Source organism: Sorex fumeus, unplaced genomic scaffold (assembly GCF_029834395.1).
Source record: "Sorex fumeus unplaced genomic scaffold, SorFum_2.1 ptg000026l, whole genome shotgun sequence".
Taxonomy (NCBI): Eukaryota; Metazoa; Chordata; class Mammalia; order Eulipotyphla; family Soricidae; genus Sorex; species Sorex fumeus.
Window position 1 is genome coordinate 1,401,174 of NW_026606083.1, and position 23,490 is coordinate 1,424,663.

At 39.9% G+C, this 23,490-nt stretch overlaps 1 protein-coding gene across 2 annotated transcripts in view; it reads right to left on the reverse strand.

The window, feature by feature from the left end:
* Positions 1 to 11,372: 11,372 nt before the first annotated feature.
* Positions 11,373 to 23,490, reverse strand: part of GRM5 (glutamate metabotropic receptor 5) — a 607,899-nt gene continuing 595,781 nt past the window's right edge. For both annotated transcript variants that reach the window (XM_056114524.1, XM_056114523.1), the window contains one exon: positions 11,373 to 12,069. In XM_056114524.1, coding sequence (XP_055970499.1) covers positions 11,373 to 12,069 — 697 coding nt within the window. The remainder of the gene's footprint in view (positions 12,070 to 23,490) is intronic.

Sequence of the window (23,490 nt, forward strand, 5' to 3'; positions counted from 1 at the left end):
GTCCCAATCTGGGCAGACTTGGAGATCTATGCTCGGGGTCCTGCATACCTGGGTTCCTCTGCTGGTTCCTTCCTGTGTGAGGCTCGTCCGAACGTGTGGAGAGTGGTCTTAAGTATGGCTGTGGCTGGAACCGAAGGTCTTCAAACAGGCCTGCTGGGTAGGGAGGGAAATTCAACCCACCTTCCTCCAAGGGGCCCCAGGAGGACAACCAGGCACAGAGGCAGGAGACTCTGCGCTGTTCTCTGTATATTTTTAATATCAGATCTCATAGAAACTGGAAGAATTTGTGGTTTCTTCAAATGTTTAGAAGAGAGTAGGAGGAATAGGGAATAGATCCCCATTGAAAGTTTAGTAGGACTTTTTAATAAACCCATGTTTACCTGGTAATGTTTCAGGTGAGACTTTTAGTTACTGCTTCAGTGTCCTTAGTTGTCGTTGATCTGTTAAAGTTTTCTATTTCTTTCAGATCCAATATTGGGTGGTTATATGATTTAAGTAATTGATTCATTTGTACTAGGCATTCTAATTTGTTGGCATACATTTGTTCATAGTAGTTTCTTATGGCCTTTGTTTTTCTCTTGCTTTTGTTAAGGTTTCTCCTGTTCACTTCCTATCTCATCTGAGCATTATTTTTCTTTGTGAGTCTAACTAAAGGTTATAATTTAGTTGCTTATTCTTGCAATAAACCAACTCTTGATTTAATTGATATTTTATTTATTTGCAGTATAACTTTTCTATTTTATCCCTTCTATAACTTTTTGTGTAATCTGTTATTATTTTCTAGTTCCTTCATATATGTAGTTACATTGTTTGAGTCTGTCTCACTATAAATATTCCTTTTAGTAATTTTTTTGTATTCCGTATGTTCAGATGTCTTGTATTTTAATTCTTCTTTGTTTCCAGGTATTCTATGGCCATACGCACTAGCCTTCAAGGGTCTTTAGGACTGTAACTGGCTGTTCTCAGTATCACATACATGACCGCCACCAGGAGTACTCCGGGGACCATGTGACACTGGAGATATAGAGTTGACCACTTGCAAGGGATTGCCTTAACCCCTGTACTATCTCTCGTTTTCTATGTATCTTTTAAAATTCTTTATTTTCTTTACACATTAGCCCAAAATCATATAATTTAATCTTAAGTGGTTTCATTGCTCCAAATTTTATTTTTATGGTGAATTTTTATCTTCCTAAGTGTCATAATTGGCAAGATATCTGAGAAGAGCATTTCAGTCTTTTTGACTTCACTGAGAGCTACATAGTGTCCCAGCATGCTGTCTTCTTGGAGAACAGAACAATTGACACCGGAGGAGAATGTGTATTTAGCTTTGTTGGGTGGAGAGTGCTATCAATGTCTATTAATTCTAGCTCTTAAAGTTTTTCATTTAAAATAGTAGTTTCCTTGTTGATTTTTTTTATTGTTTCTTTACTGATTGCTTTCTTATTTATTCTTCTGTTTGCTTTCTATGGGCTATTCATAGAAAGAGAGAGTCTTGAGGCTGGGTGGTTAAAATATTCTGCTATTGTGTTGGTAATATCTCTCTTTAGATTTATTCACAGTTGCTTTATAAATTTTGACATCCTTTCATTCAAAACATAAATGCTGACAAGTCCTCATAATGTCTATCTTTAGTTATTACTCATATAATATCTATCCTTTTCTATTATTACTATTTGCAGTTTGCACCATAGTTTGTCTGAGTATAACCGTGTATGTCTTTCCAAGGCTACCATTTGCTTCTATGATTGCTTTTCAATCTTTTTATCTTGAACCTAAGTTTGTCACTGAAGTATAGGTGTGTATTCTGAATGGTGAAAAAGATTTGGAATTGTTTTTGTATCCATTATACTGACTCTGTGCCTTTTGATTATAAGTTCAGATATTAACCTTAAGAGAAGCTATGTCTAATGGAATTAAAAACTAACCATTTTTCTATATGAATTTTTTTATGTATTTCATTTTACTATTTTCATAATATGTCAGTGTCATGATTATTCATTGTAATTAAGGCAAAGAACATTGTTATTTGCTGATATCAATTTTAAATACACCAGAAATGGGTTACTGATGCTATTAGTTCAGCAAATTATATTACTTAATACTAAATAATTCTCTCTGTGGGCCTCTTCTTTTAATTTTATGTCTACATTTTTCTATATTTGATGGCCTAATTTTCTGTGGGAGAAACATTGGCATGTCCTGTTTCCCTTGCCACAAGAAGCTCAGGTTTATCACTATGCTCCTGAGGCACTTCCATTCCATTGTGTTTATCTGTAAACTCTTCCCTATGCTCTCCTCCCTAACCAGTCAATCAGCTTTTTCCCGCAATCAGACTCTGTTAACTTGCAAGGTCAGATTCCTCAGAAATCTATGATTTGTATGTATGAGCGAAATATTGCCTTTCTCCTCTCCTTATGTCTTTTGATTAGTTTACTTTAAAGCAATGCCCTTTTTGTATAGACACAGGAAGACAGTTAATATTATGCTTTTGTAACTTGGGATTTAATAGGCTTCGAATATTATTCACTCCCGGGCATCTGTTTTATCGACTTAAACCTCAGTTGCCCTTAGTTACTAACACCCCAAAAGCAGGATCCGATGAGGGATTGAATGGTCCCAGGGCAAGTTGTGAGCTACCCTGGCATCAAAATGGGCCAGGCCAAAGTGCTACGATTCTTAACTATAAATTAAGATCTTGGTCATAAACAAATGCTGCCATGATCCAAAAAGTGACAACGAGATTAGGACCCTGCTAGGGCCAGGAAAGACTAATCTGGCCTGAGCACTCACTGTAGTCTGAGATCAAGGTGACCTCAGAAGAGCAATTCTATAAGTTTAGTGTATCTCTTACTGTGTCCATACAAAATGACTAATATTATGAATGTTTATGTGTTTGTTGGACTGAGGAGAGGAGGAACACACCCATATTTGCTTTTAGGCCAGTCATCTTGCTGGATAAGAATCTGTCCTGGAAGTAACTTCCCCTAAGGGAAGGACCCTATATCTGGTGATTGTATGTTGATACCTATGTGTAATTGTTACCACAACCCCTCATGCTTTGGGGATTTAACTAGACTCTAAGAGTGGGCTGGGGGCTCCAGTTTCCAGAGCCAGAAGGAGAATGAAGGGGGATTGAGGAGGAGAATGAAATAGCATGGGGGAGGAAGAAGCAGGAGGAGAATCAGAGGAGAATGGAGAGGAGAGTGGAAAAAACTGCAACTGACACCGACCAGCCTGGCCCTCGTTTCCTTCCTGTGCCTGCCCATCGCCATTGACCCAAGGTCGGGGAAGCGCAGTTGGAGGGGAGAGATAGAATGCGGCTGCTGCCCTTTTGTGTTTACACAATCTTCAATAGCATTGTTCTTGGGATCCTGATTCCTACTTTGTCTACCTGTAGACAAAGTATCTCAGCCCCTCTTATTTCTTAGGATTGAATTTGCTTTTTTTAAAAAAAATAATATACAAATAGGAAGAAAATGTTCACATTGGCTTCCCCTTATAATGGATGGATAAAACTAGTTTGGGGATTTTATTGAAATTGTTGCTGAATTATCCTGGTTTACAGGTGCTCAATTTTCCAGAAAAAGTTTTCTCTCTGTATATATTTAGAGTAGTTCATGCCTCTTTGATAAAGAGGAGAATGTATAAGGACCAATGATGTGATCTGAACACTTTAGAAAAAATATGTGACAGGGAGCAGTACCTTAACATACAGGGAAGGAATTTGAATTTAAAAATACAGGAGTAGATATGTCATGCATGTGCCCATACGTGCCATACATGTGCTCATATATTTTTTTCAAAGGTAGTTTAGAAAAAACATCATTAAGTTACTAACATAGCTTCTGTGTTGTATTCCAATAGTGTACTGCTGTTCTTAGAATTTAGTCCATTGGCTGTTCAACATCTGCTAATATCATTACTAATGTATTATTTTATATGAAACTCTAGGACCTTAGGAAGCTATCCAACATATGACAACTAACAAGAGTAAACAAAAAAATCTTGACTTTAGCATCTGAGAGTAAAGCAAATACACTGTTGAAGTTCAGAGAAATAAGAAAACTGGGGGAAAGCAACACTAAAAATAAGCAAGACTTCCAAGGTCCTGTTAGATAACTCTGGATATAACGTTGTGCTGGTATCAATGCCTGTTTTTTTCTGCCCTGATACTCTGAGTTATCATCATGCAGAGCCAAAGGGATAGCATGAGGGATGGTGTAGGGTTAGCATGCATGCCTTGAATGTGCTTGCCCAAGTGTGTTTCCCAGGATTTTCCCTCTCTAGTACTGCTGGGCATGGTCATGGAGTGGCTCTGGTAGCTTCTGTCCCACCAGTCCTGAGCAGGACTGCATTCCTAGGCTCCAGCACTGATGTGCCTGGCCAGTGAGCTGAGTCTCAGCAGGATGGGACCTGGAGCCACTCCTCCGACCACTACCTGGGAAGCCCTCACCCAGTACTAAAAGAAATCATCATGGGAGCAGTGATAAATTTTCAAGACTGAAAGAAAAATTGTGTGAAAATTGTAAATTTTATAGTTTCCAAAATGTCGTTCATGAAAGCTACTCTGAGATGACCTGCCTTGAGGGAAAATGACTTTCAGAGTTTATGCATGAATTATTTTACAAGTGGCAAGTTCTGATTGAATATTATAGTTACTATGTTTTACACACCTTTAAAAGTAAAAACCGGGGCTGGAGTGATAGCACAGCGGAGAGGGCATTTGCCATGCAAGTGACCAACTCGGGTTTGATTCCCAGCATCCCATGTGGTCCCCCAAGCACCACCAGGAGTAAGTTCTGAGTGCATGGGCCAGGAGTAACTTCTGTGCATCACTGGGTGTGATCCAAAAAACAAAAACAAAAAGTAAAAATCTTTTGGTTTATGGAACACTTATTATTTAGTGGTTAGAAAAGCCTATTTATTAAATTATGTGATTTCCATGGGCATATTATTGCATATTTATTATACAGCATTTATCTCATATTTATATTTATGTCTATATTTAGATATATATCACAGAGTCTATTTTTAGTGAATGTTCATATAAATCATATGCCGACAGACAAAGAGAGAGAAAGAGAGAGAGAGGGAGGGGGGAGGGAGAAGGAGAAGTGCCTGCCATAGAGGCAGGATGGGAGGGAAACTGGGAACATTGGTGGTGGAAAATGTACACCGGTGGAGGGATGGGTGTTGGAACATCCCATGACTAAAACTTGATCATGAACAGCTTCGCAACTGTGTGTCTCATAACGATTCAGTGGAAAAATACGGTTTCATAAAAACTTAAATATCCTAGTAAAAATCAACACTTTTGATTCACAGCAAAAGCTCATTTAAGATACTTATAGTCACAAAGTTCAAACTAAATTTTTCTTACGGTGATTTTCAGCTTAAAAGCTGAGAAATGGCCAGAGTAGCTCATTATGAAGAATTAATGCATGGAGATAATTCATTCAAATAATTTTAAACAAATTATAATATGTAATGTGATACATGGTTCTTTATTTTTAATATCTTTAGAATAAAATCTAGGAACTTAGTCTTAATTTGAAAATTTCATTGGAATAATTCTTTTAACACAGATAGCTTGTTAGTTAGCAACTGTCCTCCCTTTGTTCATCGATTTGCTGGAGTGGGCACCAGTAACGTCTCCATTGTGAGACTTGTTACTGTTTTTGGTATACGCCACCAGGAGCTCGCCAGGCTCTGCTGTGTGGGTAGGATACTATCGGTAGCTTCCTGGGCTCTCGAGAAGGATGGAGGAATTGAAACCGGGTCAGCCGCGTGCAAGGCAAATGCCCTACCAACTGTGCTAGCTAGCATGAAAATCAAATATCTGAGAATTATTTCTATAAAAATGAATCATTCATTTATTATTTAGCCTAAAAAATGAACAGTGTTTAGTGTAGACTTTTACCGGAGGGGAAAAACATTTTGGAGGCTGGAGTGATAAACCAGCAGGTAACGTGCTTGCCTTGGATGGAGCAAACTTTTCTATCCTGGCACTGCATCCAATCCCCTGAGTCTCACGAGGAGTAATCCTTGAGCAGAGAGCCTAGAGGAAGCCCCGACTTTAGCAGGGTATTGCCCCCCCCAAACAAACAAACACACAAACAAGCAAACAATGATAAAAACAAAAATAAAATAACCAAAAGCATATTTCTCTTACTGTGGGTGTTTAGGCTAAGTTTTCTAAGTTATCCTTGACAGACATTTCTCAGGCTGCATATGCGTTCAAGTATTTGTAGATTTCTTCCCTAATTCTATATCCTTAAATCGAACAAAATGGCTAGAATTCCTCAAATGATATATTGGACCTGAGATACCTGCTAGATTTTTACTTGAATAATACTTTTAATAAACAATAGGTCTTATATTTTGAAGACTGACCATGTACCAGAGATGATACAGATTAAATAATTTCATAGGTTATTGTAATTCACCTCAAAACTTAAAGAAATTAGAACTTAATTACAGAATAGGCAATGCATCTAACCTCATATAGTCCTGACTTTTAATTCAGGGGCATTTCTGTCGGAATCAGCTGGTTTTGACTAGATTTTCACAGTTCTAGGAGTCTTACGAAACTCTTGGTCTTTAGAATGTAATTTCAAGTGAGTGATCTAGCTATCTAATCTCAACTTCATTTATATAATTATATGTCCATAAGTATTAATTCATAATAGAAGACACTGAAAGGAGAGGTTCAGCACAAAAAAGTTTTCTCTTTTTAGACCAAACTTATTTGTATCAATTCACACATGTATAAGATATATTTATATATCTTATAGACATGTATAACAATGCAATATAAAAGAAGAGTGAAATGAAATTTAAAAATCTACATTGTTTCTCATCCATATAACAAAAATTTAACCTACATTCTAGTTTTAGTTTTAGACTAATTTGTGATAGGAGAATATATGTTTTCATAAGAATTGGTCAAAGTAAATTGACATCTTTAACTCAAAAATACATTTATATGTTCAAACACATAAAAACAAACATACACATACAAACTGACACATATATAGATTGACTTAAAAGTTGAATATATATAATGTTTATATATACACATATATGTATATATACACACATAGTTTCATATTGCTTTGTAATATTATTGCTATTAACACAGCTGTGGAATTATATAATTTGCGTTTTTATTTCCAGTTATCAAAATCAATGTCTGTTTTCTCACATGATTTTTTTCTGTTTCAAGTAAAAGTACTTAGTTACATTTCAAAATGGTGTTTGTTTTTGGGGACAACATTTCAGGTGGGTTTGTGTTTCTTTAACATTTTAATTCTAATCAATTGTCAATAATTCAACTGCTCATCGTTAACATAATTCAAATGAGTAGGTCACTGTGAATTTAAGATGAGTTGATAGTATAGATCTGGGTCTTAGAAACACCATTAAAAGAACATTTTAAACACTTAAGGGAAAGAATCTTGCGTCTTTTTTTTAATATTTTTCAAAAGATAACTGACTTCACAAACACCAACCATAACATGATTTAGACAACTGAGAAACAGGCAATTGTATTTTAAAATGTCAAAGTAAAACACATTTATACAAGTACAAAGCAAAACAATGCTGTTAAAAATGTTAAATTTTATGAAAAAAATCATTTGCAATTCACATCAAAATAATTTAATATTATCTATTGTTTTAATAGTACAAGCTGCAACAACAGAAAAAGAACAGATATACACACACAATTTTGAAATCAAATTAGTTATAAGTGCAGAAAAAAGTAAGTACAAGCACTTGTAGCCCACAAAAATCTTTAGGGTTGGCACCATCTTTCTAAAACATCTATATTCTATATAGATTCCTAAATGCAAACACCACCAGCAGCTGCCATTGAATTCTAGAAATACACACAATATACATAGTATATTTGTTCACATTGGGAAGATCAGTGAAATTCATCCTCAGTTTTATACATGCTTCATTTTCAACAGATTGACAATCTCCCAGGCCTCAGACCCCTTTCAAGTGATTTCTGATTTACTTTTGTGATTTTCACTGATCTTTAATTTTTCACAGTATAAAATTGTAAATGGTAACTATAGAGATTCTGACAGCTTGAGGTTAGTAAAGAGCTGTAGAGAAATGTGAACTCAGATAATGCCTTTGAAGTCCCCAAAAGCATGTACAGTTTGCTGGGAGACTAGCATAGGAAATATTTTATTTTCTTAAAAAGTATTTAATTCCTGGTTTGGAATTGCAAAATTGCAGCAAAACCATTAAACAGTTCATTTACAGCCCAAAATAGTTTCTAAACTCTCTGATTACTTACTAATAACAACAGTGGACTGGGAGAACTGTTGCTACCTAGTGTTAGCTCATTCAAGATTTTCTTTTTTCTACTTTGTCACCTTTGTATGGTTTTCCTTCTCATAAACTCTTCCTGTTCCCCACCCCTCATTCAGAGTCAATTCTTCCCAGATCAGATATGATCTTCACAGGTGGCCTCACTCTTTACCAAGGCAAAATGTTAACTACTTATGTATTCTGTATAACTTCACCCAAATGGGTCTCTTTTACTTTTCCATCCTTTGACCAAACTGATTTTTAGGGTCACTTTTATGAACCTTAGTATTTTATTGTACTTTCCTGCTGGTTCCAACTGAATTATCCCTGGGCACCAGGAAAAAGATTGTTCTCATGAAAAATTCAATGATAACAGGTACCCAAATGATTTGTAAAGTTCATATCCTAGCCTTAGAATGAATAGTCAATTCTCTATGTATTGTAGATTTATTACTTGGAACCTGATATCAGAATTGGCAAAGAGACAAAGTTAGCATCATTCCCAAATAAAATATCCCAAGAATGCATAATCAATAATAATCATATATTATACAATATACTGAATGATGTGGCAAATAGAAGTAGAAATACAAAGTAAAATGCACATTATTCCATTCTAATCGTATTGATTATTTTTTATTACAGTTGGTTATGCTTTCATATGGAATATTACATAGCAAATTACTTGCATTTTTTAATTTCTAACGAATTATCTCATAAGCTAGTGTTGTTTTTTTCAAAGAAACAGATTACTAAAAATTAGAAAAAGAAGGTGTTTTATAACGAAGAAAGTATTTTAAGTGTTCTAGTGGTCAACACAGTCAAACTTACGGAAGTTGAGAACAAAATAAAAATCAGCAAAAGGGTTCTTATGAAACAAATTTTAAAACTTAGTAGAACATACTTAAAAAATCTCAATGCCTAAGAAATCAACAATCAAACCCCAGGTGAATGCCACCCTTTTGGTGAGGATCCAAGGATATTAATATTTAAAAGTATTTACATTTGTTTTTCAAGTAGAGGCTGACATTTGTTTGAGACAAAACCATAGCAGTTAGTTATGTTATCTCTGTTTCAAGAGTTTTGCTATAATATTTGGGTTAGGTGCATTCTGATTGTCTTATTTTCAAATTTGACATGGAAAATTTTTTCTTAAACAATGTGTATTTTGGTAAATTATTAGCTTTAACTATTTGGGAAGATGTGATTTGAAGTGTTAGAACAAATATAAAAGAAAGATCAGGAAATATATTTACTATAACTTTTAAAAGTGGAGAATGATAAATTATCTCTCAGCTTATTTTTAAATAGACGTGAAATTTAAAATACTTATCAAAATAAGGATATTAAACAAAAGGAAAAGATTTTATTTTTCTCTCTGCCAAAAATAAGCTTCTGCCTCATAGCAAATATTTTACATAAGGCTATCTTTAGTATAAGGCTGGGTCAACTGAACTTTAAATTTATAGGTTCCTCCTTTTATTACTATCCTTATTGAAAACTCAAGAACATTTGGCACCTGAGGATAGCTGTAATGGGAGGAAGAAAATGTGACAGTGGGTGCAGGTCTTTGAGCTAAGAATTCTACATCCATACTGTCCTATCAAAGCACATTTATTTCTACTATAACTTTCCATCTCTTTTATGCAGTTTCAAAAGCGACAGTATGAACTAAGTAAAACCACGTTAATAATTATTGTAGAAGGAAAACACTAATCATTGCTTTGCCTCTTGGAATAACTAAGATAGATCTCGTGGTTTCTATTCATCAAGATTCCTATGTTTTCGTATCCTCTATTGCTTTGAAAAATCTACATTTGTCATTGTTCATAGCTGCACAGTTCACACAGCCAAGAAGCGTTCAAATTACTGCTCACTGGCATAGCTAAATCTCTGCTAAATTGACTGACAGTTTAAAACGTTTAGTGTATTAAGGTCGTTCATTTTCTGAACAACAGCCCCTCTGATGTAGCCCCCTTCAATGGATCTATGGACCATTCTTGCAATGGTGGAACTTGAAAAGAACAGGTTCTCAGAGAAAGGAAGGAAGAAACCCAAATGCACATTTTAGCATTTTAGCTGGCAATGCTGAAGGAACGGCCTTTATAAGGAGGGGCGGCCACATTTTACCAAAGAGAGCCAAGCTGGAGCTCAAGAAATGTTGTTGTTATTATAAAGAGAATTTCCAGCTACAGAATGCACCCCAGTGAGGGAATTACAAAACAGGTATTCCAGAAAATATTATTATTTTTTGCTACTCCAGTATTGATTGGCAACATGGTGAAATAGTCAAGAAATCTTCCACTGGTTTTCTTAGTTAATGGAGGTGAACTGAAATTACTAGGTGGAATGCAGGCTTTCAGAAGAGGATCTCACAACCAGATGGAGAGGAAAATCTCTCCTAAAAGCTCTACTTTGTATCAGCGCAGCAGTCCTCGTCCAGCTCAGCCCTGGACGCTGGGCCAAGGCTTTTCCAGGCCTTTCCAGAAAAGAAACTGGGAGTCTGTGGGGGGAGGGAGGGGAGAGGAGAGGGTGCAGGAGGAAGGGCTGGGGAGGGAGAGGGGAGGAGAGGGTGCAGGAGGAAGGGCTGGGGAGGGAGAGGGGAGGAGAGGGTGCAGGAGGAAGGGCTGGGGAGGGGGAGGGGAGGAGAGGGTGCAGGAGGAAGGGCTGGGGAGGGGGAGGGGAGGAGAGGGTGCAGGAGGAAGGGCTGGGGAGGGGGAGGGGAGGAGAGGGTGCAGGAGGAAGGGCTGGGGAGGGGGAGGGGAGGAGAGGGTGCAGGAGGAAGGGCTGGGGAGGGGGAGGGGAGGAGAGGGTGCAGGAGGAAGGGCTGGGGAGGCAGAGGGGCGGGCCGGGAAGGAGGGAGGAGAAGGAGTGGGGGTCGACGTTTGGTCCCGTATCTGAGTCTGTTAGAAGATGTACATTCGCGGTTGGCGGTCCAAGCCATCTTCCGGGGGGGATGGGCGGAGACGAACGGGCTATTTTACAGTGCGCGTTTCCGCTCCCCGCGCCGTCCGCCCGCGGGGACCCGCCGTCGGGCCGGGGCGTCACAGGGACGAGGAGCTCTGCGAGTAGTCGCGGACCACCAGCGCGTCGTACTTGGGCGAGGCGGCCACGCACAGCGCCGACTCGGACACCGGGGAGCCCGGGGCACTGCCGCCCGAGCCCGCCGAGTCGCGGAACGGGGACGGCGGCGTGAGCGCCACCAGCTCCTCCAGCTCGGGCCGCGCGGGCGCGGGCGCGGGCTGCACGTCGGCCAGCGTGGTCACGGCGCCGGGCCGCGCGCAGGCGGGCGGCAGCATCATGGAGTTGAGCTCGCTGATGTTGGCCGTGAAGCGGCTCACCACGCTGCTGATCTGCTCCAGCAGGGACCCCTGCGACGACGGCAGCGACGGCGCGTCCTCGTCCGTGCGGCCCGCCAGCGCGCTCAGCGGCGAAGGCGAGCGCGGCCGGCCGGGCTCCGCGTCCGCCACGGCCGGGCCCGCGCCTCCCAAGGCCCCCGCGGCGCCGGCCCCCGCGCCCCCCGGGGCCCCGGCCCCCGCGCCCGCCGGCCCCCCGGCCCCCGCGCCCCCGGGCCCCGCGCCCGCCGCGCCCCCGGGCCCCGCGCCCTGCGGGAACGGCCTGATGACGGCCGTCTGGTTGGGGCTCTCCTTCTTGCTGATGTGCACCGACAGCCGCTGCCACAGGTGCTGCCCCCGGCTGCTGCGCTCGCTCTGGGCCCAGGTGACCGACTTGCCGTTGGAGCTGCGGAGAGAAAGGACAGGGACTCAGCGCGCCGGCGCGCGGCAGGACCCCGGCGGCCGGGACAGAGACCGCGAGGACTCCGGCGGCCGGGCAGCCCGAGCGGAGACCGCGGGGACTCCTGGCCGCTGCGTCCGTCGGACGCCGACTTCGTTGCAGCCGGCAGCGGCGCTGGCTGGAGTCAGGATGAGGGTGTCCAGCACGGGAAGCGGCTCCGAGGGCACTGCCTCCTTCCGGCGTTGCGATCAGGGGCAGCAGGGACCGGCCGAGACGAGGGTCTCGGGACCGGCAGCATCTAGAGGGAGGAATCGGAACCGGGTGCCAGCTCACGCACCCGCTCATCAGAGGAGCGAAGGGAACGGATTGCCCGACGAGGGGACGCCAAGCTCAGCGCTCACAGTGCAGGCTGAGGGTCGCTCTGTTCCACTAGGGGTCTTAGCCGGAAATCCTGACTTTGAACACGGTTTCTACTTAGTCTGGGTTACCTGCTGTTAGAATACAGGTTTGAACTGTATGAATACATAGGGATTTCTAATTAATTAGAACGCTTCCATTTCAACAGAAATTCTTCCTTATTGATTGATTTTTTTTAGACCGATAACTTAAATAAGGATTCTAAGGGGAATTGTGGAGTATCTGCATTTGGCAACTAGCAGGTTGCCCTCAAATTAGGATCTTGATGAATGTTGTCTAACAAGATTTCTTAGGGCCTCCCTTCCTTTATTCTGTTCCTAAGCAGTCCATTTTTGTCTTTATTTTCGAGTCTGCAAACAATGCTGACTAAGACTTAATTCTATCAACGCTGAACTCTACTCTTCTCACAAGTGAAAATTGACACAGCAGCCTTTGAAACTACGTTCTAATAGTAAATTCACGTATGGGAGTGGGGTATCTCCAGGTTTCCAGGTTGTAATATGAAGAGAGACTGGTTTGATTTCCCATCACACAGCAATTCAGGATCTCTACTGAGGAGAGGTGAACTATTTCCACACAGCTCTGCTCTAGGTGTTTGGTCTGTCTATGAACAAAAGGACGTTGGCAAACCCATTAGGCTACTAACCTAAACTAAAATAAAACACTACACTACACTAATCGAAGCTAATGCTAACCCTGACACAGTCTAGGCCCAACGCATCAATAACTTTGTGCTCCAGACTCCTCTGGAGGATCTGCCAAATGCACCAGGCTTCACCCCAGGAGTTCTGATTGTCTGAACTGGGAGATCTAATTGTCTGAACCAGCAATTAGTCGAGTTACAGGAAAGTGTGTATTTTTTAGGCACTCTACCTCCTGCTTTTTCGATTCTGAAGCTGGCATTTAAACCCAGAGACTCTAAAGGAAGCTGGACTTTCTGGATTCTCTTTGCCTTCTGGGCCTCTTTGCTGTAGTCAGGTGACTGGTAGGGTCACCCATCCGCATTGGGGCTGCCCCGTGATAACTTGGCAGATTCACTCTGCCTCATGGACCTCCTCTCCTGGTACCAGACCACTGTTGCTGCCATTGGCTAGACCATGGTTTCTGCCCCTTTCTCACATGGCTTCTCATTTTCTCATTTGAACCATTGCAATTATGTAGTCTTTCTCTTTCTGCACACTCTACTCAATGTATTGTTTATGGTAGTCTCAGGGTCGTACCAATCATTGCAGGGTCTATTTCTGGCTCTGTGCTCAAGAGTGACCTCATGGAATTGCTTGAAAAACCATACGTGGAGTCAGAGATTTGATTCGGGGTCATCAAGACGCAAGGCAAGCACCTTAACCTGTGTGCTCTCTCTCACCGCCCCCCCCCCCTACATAATGTGTTGTACCTGGCATCATTTATGATACACAAGCTTGTCTCCCACTCCCATTCTTCCTACAATGGATAAAAATTACCTCCAGGTTTCTATACATACCTCGCTGCATACTCTACCATTTCTTGGAGAACTTCAGAATTTATTATTGTATCTTGCATTACCCTGACCCATCACCTCATGTATATTCAGTGCCTGACCCATCACCTCATGTGTATTCAACGCATCCCTTGTATTCTTCCCAAGTGCCCACTAACTTCTGTGGCAGAATATCACTGAAGAAATAGACTAGATTATGGATTTTGATGGGAAAGATGCTTGCAAACTATCCTTTTTTATCCTACCAGCTGGGTAATTTGTATGTCTGTAAGGAGGGATAGTTTCTTAAATTTCTGAGGTTGCCTCTAATATGGAGCTACAAACTATAAGTAGAACTGGAATTATTCTAATGAACTTTAGTAAACTAGGGAAATTTTCATTCCCAGTGCAGAAGTTTTGATGAGACACAACTTTGGGCATCAATAGTCTTTGGAATCTCATATAGCCAAGTCCAGAAAACAACAGCAAAAACAAAACAAAACAACACCTTGGATGAGTGGATGAATGTGTCAGTTGAAAACTACCCCGAGAAGACAGCAAGCGGCACAAAGTACTGACACCTGTTATGGCCACAGCTTTGCACGCACAGTCCGTGCACAGTTATTGGTGTGAGAGACCAATAGGCCAGCTGCGTAATCATGGAGATGGACACCAGCAACAATAGGGAAGTAGGGTCAGAGCCGGCCCAAAGTATTTCTTTGGTTGTGAGATAAATGTGAGCACTTAGAGAATAAAAACATAAGAGCAGTGAGGTATGTCTGCTTATTACTCGAGTATAGTGTCCATGAAGATGGGGCCTTCACTCTCCAGTTCAGTGGCATACAGGAGAATCTTACTAAGTAGTTGATGGGTGAGTAGGATGACCAGGATTTCTAGACCTGTTCTGTGTCCAGGAAAGTGCCATGGACAATGAACCCTAAACTCTGACTTCAGATTCTGATCTGCTATCTTAGCACTTGGAAAGATCATCTCTTTAAGCCTTCATCGTAAACTGTGTTTCATTGCACTGGACTGTTGTGATGAAACATTGTTGTGATGATTAAATCCCACAATGTGGTGAAAAAGTCCAGTTAAACAGTTTCTAAGGATGTTAGTTGTTGTACTTCCTGTGATTATTACAGAAGGGTTCAGAGCTCTTTTGAACTTTGATTTGAGGAACAGAGAATTCAGTGTGAAGTAGAATATGTGATGAAGCAAGAAAACCTGTATATTTATCTTTATTATCTTTATTAACATGCCGTTACGAAATGCCATGCAGTTTGATTGATCTGCATCCTATTATCATATTAAACTGCTAGGGCCAGAGTGAAGGTACAGCAGGTAGGGTGCTTGCCTTGCATGCAGCCCACCTCGGTTCGACCCCTAGCGCTTCATACAGTCCCCCAAGCTCAGGAGAAGTGATCTCTGAGCTCAAACCAGAGGTAAACCCTGAGCATAACTGGGTATGGCCCCCAAAGCAAACAAAAGACTTGTCTCCTTGGGTGATTACATCTACTCTACAGACTTCATATTCCACTTCTCTCTATTTTTCTTTTTTTGCCTAAATACTTGTCATTTGAACAGAATTTTACTTAAATTATTTGTAGTAGAAGTAATAGTAGTTGCTGTTATAGTAGTGTTGTTGTTGGTGGTGATGGTGGTGGTGTGTGTACGTGTGTGTGTGTGTGTGTGTGTGTGTGTGAAGGTGCTTTCCTAACTCCATCCTGATTAGGTCCTGACCAGGTTATCTCCCATAGCTCCTGTCAGGCCTGTGAGGCTCTTTGTTGTGTGCCCAGCATCTCTGTTGGTTGGAATGTCTGAAGGCTAAGACAGACGTGTTGTTCCTGGTGTAGCTGCAGCACACAACAGATTGTCTAGAATATAGTAGGTGAACAGGAATAATTTTTGGTAAACTAATAGAGTGAATAAAAACATTTATAAAAAAATCCTTTTGGAGGCCGTAGAAATCGTGCAGCGGTTAGCAGTGCCTTGCATATAGCTAAGCCCAGTTCCACCAGTAGCAGCACATACAGTCCCCTCAATGTCACTGAGAATGACAGCATCACTGGGAGTGCACCCCCCGTAGAAAGCCAGAGTGGGCCAGTGTGACAGGAACAGCAGATAGGACACTTACCTTGCACAGGGTCAAACTGGATTTGATCCCCGGCTTCCCATTTGGTTTCCTGAGCCCTCCAGGAGTGATCCTTGAGATCAGATCCAGGAGCAAGCCCCAAGTACCACTGGATGTGGCCCCAAAGTTAAAAAAATTTAAGTTACTGATAGTGAATTTGGGGGCATTAGAATTATGTTTTAAAATAATTTGTGAAATTCTGTCTTCATTTTTTTTTAGGGATCCATCTCCTTTCACTACAACTCACTATAATTCATAGTACTCAGTTTATATGAATGTGTTGTCATCTAAGTACAAAACTACAGATTTTGATGTCTATCACAAAACTCACAGGGCAGTGTTGATTCCTTTTTTGTCATTCATAAGTATGCTTTAGTGAAACTATTCAGTCCCAAGAGCGGATGGAGGCAGTGTGGATGGTGAAAGAGACCAGAATGCATGCTAATGCATGCTGCTCTTTACCCTGTGGGGCACCGGGCAAGGCTCTCAACAGTAACTTCCCTTCCACCCTTACTTGATTTCTGGGATGAACAAGAAGGGTGATGCATGTGAGTCTGCCTTATAAAGCACAAGGAGTAGCTGAATAAAGCACATGCCCTCTGCAAGGAGTAGCTTTGTTTGTTTTGGGGTGACTACCAGGTGGTGCTTAGGAGGGCAGGGGGATTCTGTCACCTGGCTGACAGTGGTCCCATGAGAAGATCAAGGACGACAGGCTGCTCCCTGTCCATGCCCAGTGGACATGTGGTGCGAGGGTGGAACAGGCTGGATGCAAGGCAGATGCTGTAACCTCTAGTCCTATCTCTCAGGTCTCACAGGGAGCTGCTTATCACGTGCAACCTCTTAGTCAGCCAAGGTGAAATATACTGATAAATCTTAGCTAGAATGAGATTTTTAAAACGTTTTTTGGGGGAGGAGTACTGGGGCCACACTGGACTGTGTTTAGGGCTTACTCTTCAGTTTGTGCTCAGGGACCACTCCTGGGTGTGATTGGCTACAGAAATGGGGCTCAGCTGTGCGCAGGATAAGTGTCTTCACCTTTCTCTCCAGCCACAATTTTTTTTAAAGCATCAGGATTATGTTTGTTCTAGGAGTCTGAGATAAGAAAGAGGAGGGAACTTTTCACTTTCCCCAGTGAATGCTTTGGCATTAGAAAAGGAGGAAAGAGAAGTGGAAGAAAGAGAGGGAATAGCTGGTTTGCTATATTGGAAGGAGGACAAGCCAGCCAACAATGGAACGATGAAAACAACCTCAAAGTATTTTGCTTTGTCCAGGCCCTTGATTAGTTTTTTGCCAAAAAAAAAAAGTTTTTTTTTTTGACAAAAATAGTTAATATTCTCTTTGATGACAATTTGCTTTATATTTCCAGGGAAGAAAATTCTAGCTTTTCACTACTCTTATTTGAGGGGTGGATTTTTGGAGTTATTTTTAGTCTTTTAAAAAAATTTATAGCTTGAGGCTGCCAAAGTGACACTTTCTACTTTAATTCTACTTTAGTTCTAAGATTTATTTTCCCTCTTCTTGCCTTTCATATGGGCCATAAATTATTTATTCAAATACATTATTTTTATTTTTAATATCAGCTCAGTGACCTCTCCAAGTTTTTCTATTCAGTTTTGAAAATCTGCTGGAATTTATTGGAACATCCTACGATGGCAAACTTCTGCCAGAAAACAATTGTTAATATACAGAGTCTGACCATTAAAATAGTCTGTGGAGGGCTCACGAGATAGTATAGTGAAGGGACAATTGCCTTGCACATACCCAAACCAGATTTTCTCCTCAGCACCATAAACGGTGTCTTGAGCCCAACCAGAAGTGATTTCTGGGCACAGAGCCAGGAGTAAGCCCTGAACACCACTGCTTGTGATGCCAAGACTGAATGGAAGGAAACAAAGTCGAGGGCTGAAAAGATAGAGCAGAAATGGGTCATTGCCTCACACACAGCCAGTCTCCGTTCAGTTCCTTGCACCCACACAGTCCCCCTAGCCTGCCAGGCGTGATTCCCAAGTGACCCCTAAGTAGGAAGCAGCAGTAAGGCTGGGTGCTGCCACTTGTGGCTCACATATGAAAAAAAAATCAAGAGAATTTAGAAATTTTGTGTTCACATTAAGTGGATAATGAGTAGCCTTCTCCTCCCACCATCTTAGAACTTGTTCAGAATTTTATTAATAATATATGAGAAATAAAGTTCTCAGAATATTTCAAGGGTATCAGCATAAACAAGTGCGTATCTTTTTTGTAAATAAATCTCTCATGATTTAAAGGGCAGTTAGAAGAGAGGTATAATAAGATTATGATCTTCTTAGTACAAGCATTATTTTAAAAATTTTAAGATTTGTAATGATAGTTTTAGCAATTTTCAGTTGTTTTGCTTCATGTTTTATTAAGCTTCTTATCAATATTTTCAATAACATTTTAGCATTGTAGTGATATAATGTTAAGATGTTAACAGTTCTGATGAAAATAGACAAACGCTATTATGAGAGATCAGAACTTTGTTCTGTCCCATTGGCTCTTCCGTATTAGAGGATTTCAGGGAAAAAGTTTCTCATTGGAGAAAGAAATTTCAAGCAATTATTTGCAAATATTTAATAAACTTCAAATCTCAGCACTATAACATGGAGAAACAAAATCCAATTAATTGGTACCGAAGCCATATTCATTCTGATACGGCACAGAAACCAGTTTCACACACTGTATCTCATAAACCCTTCCTATAACCATAAACCCTATGATGTATCTCGCAAACTCTTCCTATAATCCTCTGAGCTAGACTTTTGCTTCTCTTTTAAGTTGATGGGGAAGGTAACCTGCTTTGAAGATAATTATCCAGAAAATATCTTACTAGGCATTTGACTCTCAATAAAATTCTTTTTGGAGGAGAATGATTTTTGTTTTATTTAAACTAGCTTTTATATTAACAGCAATAGGAAAACTTTTTAAAATGAGACGTGTCTATTCTGGGTAGGTGGGCTATTAAAGTGTCTAATGATTCTAGTTCTACCAAAAGATAAGACATGAGAGTGTGTGCCCAGTAGAGAGAAAATTTTTGGATCATCACTGAGATGTATTTCTCAAATTAAACTGTTTCTCTTTGGGGGTCTGTGACAGAATATTCAACTCTGTTCCATTGGTCTGCAGGTCTGTTTCTAGCCCAGTACCATGCTGTATTAATTACTACTGCTTTGTAGTACAGTTTGAAGTTGGGGAGGATGATGCCACACATCTTCTTTTTCCCAAGGATTGTTTTAGTTATTTCTGGGGATTTATTGTAGGAGGAGTGCCTCATGAGCAAAGGGGAGAAGGCACCTGGAATAGAGAAGGGATCACTGAGAAAAAGATGGCTGGAGGAATTGGTCAGAATGGGAGATATGTGGAGAAAGTAGATAAAGGACCAAACATAATAACTTCTCAGTATCTGCATTGCAAACTACAATGCCCCAAAGTAGAGAGAGATTATGGGGAATCATGTCTGCCATGGAGGCAGGGGGAGGGTGGGAAAGGACGGGTATACCGAGGATATTGGTGGTGGGGAATGTGCACTGGTGGAGGGATGGGTGTTTGATCATTGTGTGATTGTAACCCAAACAAGAAAGCTTGTAACTATCTCACGGTGATTCAATAAAATTTAAAAAATAAATTAAATTAAAAAGAAACTCTTTTTCTTGATCAAGGCCTAAAGAGTATTCATTCTGAATAAATCTCACATTGAGATTTAAGTTCTAGGTTTTAATATTCCAACTGAGGTTAAAAGTTGTTTTTTTTTTAAATAGGAAATCTTTTTTCCCCCAGAACTCACTATATTACTATAAAAATTTATATTGCTATTTAGTAAATAGTGATAAAAATACCATATGTGCTTATAAGCTGCTAGCCAGGAAAACTTTGTGAAAGACTCCAGCTTGATTTAAACTTTGAAAGAACATAAAATTGGAATTTATGACAAAAATAGAATTCTATAATAGTTCCTATTTGAACAGAACTCTACACTCCACATGACAATTTTACCAATTATATTTGACCTTTGCAATGGCTGTCTAAAAGCCCTTACAAGTGGTGCTTTTAATTACTAATGTACAAGTTGTTTCCTGCACTACACCTGACCAAGAGAAGTGTATTTCTTAGGCTTCACGTGATTCTTTTTACAGGGTGTGTGGGCTGTAAGTATTAGGGAAACAAAGGTGATTATATTACCTTGAATGCTTGATATAAGCAAATGTCATTAACTTATATTGTAAACGCAAAACTGAGAGTCAGGGAATGAAATTGTGGAGTTAATTAAAAGGCAAAACCATGCATGAGATCTGATCTTAAATTCAGATTCAATTGTCACCATTCAGGTTGATTTCTGACCTAAGTAGAGTGGCAAGATATTTGAGGTGGAGTATCCTAATAGTATTTATGCTTAAGTTTGTGCCCACAAAACTATTCGATAAGACATTCCAAAGGTCTGTATTAACATTGCCCTGGATGTTGCAGAGATGAACCCCAAGGGCCTGACCTCATAGTTTTTCATGTTTGTCAAAAATAATTGCTTCTGTTTAGACAAGTGATTCTTTTAGAGAGTTAAATCACTTCAGTTGAGCATGTTACCTAAATCTGATATATTTGAAACTTGAAAAAAGATAAAAATTTATGAGTAGGCAGAGAAAGTGGGATGTTTATGCACTGTCGATGAGCACGCAATATGTATTCACATTTTCATATTTACTGAAGCATTCATTACAGTATCCAAGATGCATAAACATTATAAATGAGCACTGGTAAGTGAAAGCATAGAGAAAAATATTTCATCTCTGGACATTTTCCCTTCAAAAGACATAACAAGCACATGAAAAATTGTTTAAAGTAATAATCGTCAGGAAATGCAAATCAAAACTACAATGATATCACCTCACATGTTAGAATGACAATTATGAAAATGATAACAAGTGTCTGTTACTTCTATTTCCTTCTAGGGATGAGTAGATAAAGAAAATGTGGTATGTGTGTGAGTATGTATTCGCTCACAGTAGAATATTGTTCAGCCATAAAAAAGCATATATTGTCATCTGTGATAACATGGATGGACTTGAGGGCATTATTTCAGATAAAGTGTCAGGCAAGATGACAAATGTCATATGATCTTAAATACATAATTAGAAAAAATCTGATAGAAAGAGAGAAGATTGGTTGAGAGACAGGTGGTAGAATTTGGGGAAAATCGGTACAGGTGATCAGAAGGTAAGGAACAAACTTCCAGTTAAAAGAAAAATAAATCTTGGGGATATAAGATAAAGTGTGCTGACTGAGTTTGGCAATATTATATGGTGTATTTGAAATTTTCACGAGCCTAAATCTTACTAAATCTTAAAATTTCTCATCAAAGAAAGAGTTCTAACTGTGCATAGTATGAGTGTTGATTAAATTTATTATAATACTCACTTCACTATCATATGTAAATCATTATGTTTTATATATAAAACTAACATTTTATATATCATTATTCTCTAATAAAAGGAAATAAACTCTTATATTATTAAAACAATTAAAATTAAACCATATACTGTTATCTTATTTATGTCAATCATTTGTTTTGGTTTGGTTTGGTTTTGGCATCATTGGGGTTGATCAGGTCTTCCTCCTAGCTCTGTGCTCAGGGCTCAGTCCTGGAGGCCTGAGGGACTGTATGGGGTCTCACAAGTTTAGCCAGTTTGGCCGCATGTAGGCAAAAGCCATTCCCATATCCTCTCTCAGGCCTCAGTGTGCCAGTCATTTGGGATCCTGACTTGATCTCTCCCTTTTCTGTCCCCTTGGAAACTAATTAGATCAATACTGACATAAAATAGTAGTTGTTTCTGATTTATACACACTTGTGGTCTACTGCCTTCTCTCCATTTACATTTATTCCTTCAAAATATTTGTGTATGTGTATTTTTATATGTGAACTATTTTATGTCCTCCTAAATCTTTAAGTAATTGTCAATGTCATGCCCATATAGATGATAAAACTTTGATTTTAAGGACTTGTGTGCAGTAGAGCAGGAAATAAAGTGACTTATTTTTCCTTAAGTGTTTTTTATTTATTTATCTTCCACTGTTTAAATCCTTTACTGGCCTGAAATACCTTCCCCCTTAACCACCTTCTCCCCTCACATCCTTCTCCTTATGTAACCTTAATTTTAATATAAGTGTTCGCTAGTGTCTTTAAATTTTATTTTGTCTTTTCATCAATTACATGTTCTTACATTGCACACCTAAGAAAAATCACCCAATTCCTAGGATGAACCATTAGCAAGGCAAAAACTTTAAGTCCTGTCCTCTCTCTGGACTTTAAATATTGTCTATTTTTGTTGGTAACTATGGGAACATGCATTTATAGTAAATTATATCATTGAATTAATTAATTATCACTAGATTTGATTTTACTTAATTTTCCTGGATTGATTTTTTTTTTTGGGGGGGTCACACCCATCGATGCACAGGTGTGCATCCTGACTCTGCATTCAGGAATTATCCCTGGTGGTGTTCAGGGAACCATATGGGATACTGGGAATCGAACCCAGGTCAGTCAAATGCAAGGTAAATGCACTGCTCACTGTGCTATTTCTCCAGCCCCTTCCTGGATTGAGTTTTGAAAAGACAACTATAATGTCATGGGGGTGGGGGCCATGGAGAGGGGACAGGAGAGAGGAGGGTTTTTTGCCTTCTTAACCTCAAATTGAGGGCCAGATAGGTAGCAAAGCATTTGGGTGTTTGCCTTGAACACAGCCAAGCCAGATTTGATTCCTATACCACAAATGGTCTCTTGAGCACCACCTGGAGTAATCAATGAATACAGAGCCAGGAGTAAGCCTTGAGTACCACATGAGAGTGAGAAGAGAGAGGAAATCAGCTAATATGCCACGTCAGAAGTAAACCCCAAATACATTAGAATTATGAAATTGGGCAGATGTAAACTAGATCATAAAATTTTTTAGAAAGGCTTCAAAAACTTTAGTTTTGAGAATTTTTAGTTGTGAAAACTGAGTATGTGTTATCCAGGTAGAACAGGAGAGAAGAGGGGAGAAAAGAAAAATAGAAGGAAAGAGGAGGAACAATTCAAGTAGAAATACAGTATGTTTACACACGTGATGGACAAAGGAGTACCAATGTCAAGATGATGCTGCGGTATTAGTACATCTAATAAGGAGAAGCTACGTGCTTTTTTAGAGGGTATAAAGTTCTCTGTATCAAATTAGGGTTAGCGTAAATGTGTAGGAAATAGTGTTCTGAGAACAATTTTTTTTGTTTTTGTTTGTTTGTTTTGCTTTTTGGGTCATACCTGGTCATACACAGGGGTTACTCCTGGTTCCTCATTCAGGAATTATTCCTGACGGTGCCCGGGGGACCATATGGGATGCTGGGAATCTAACCCAGGTTGGTTGCCTGAGTAAATGACCTA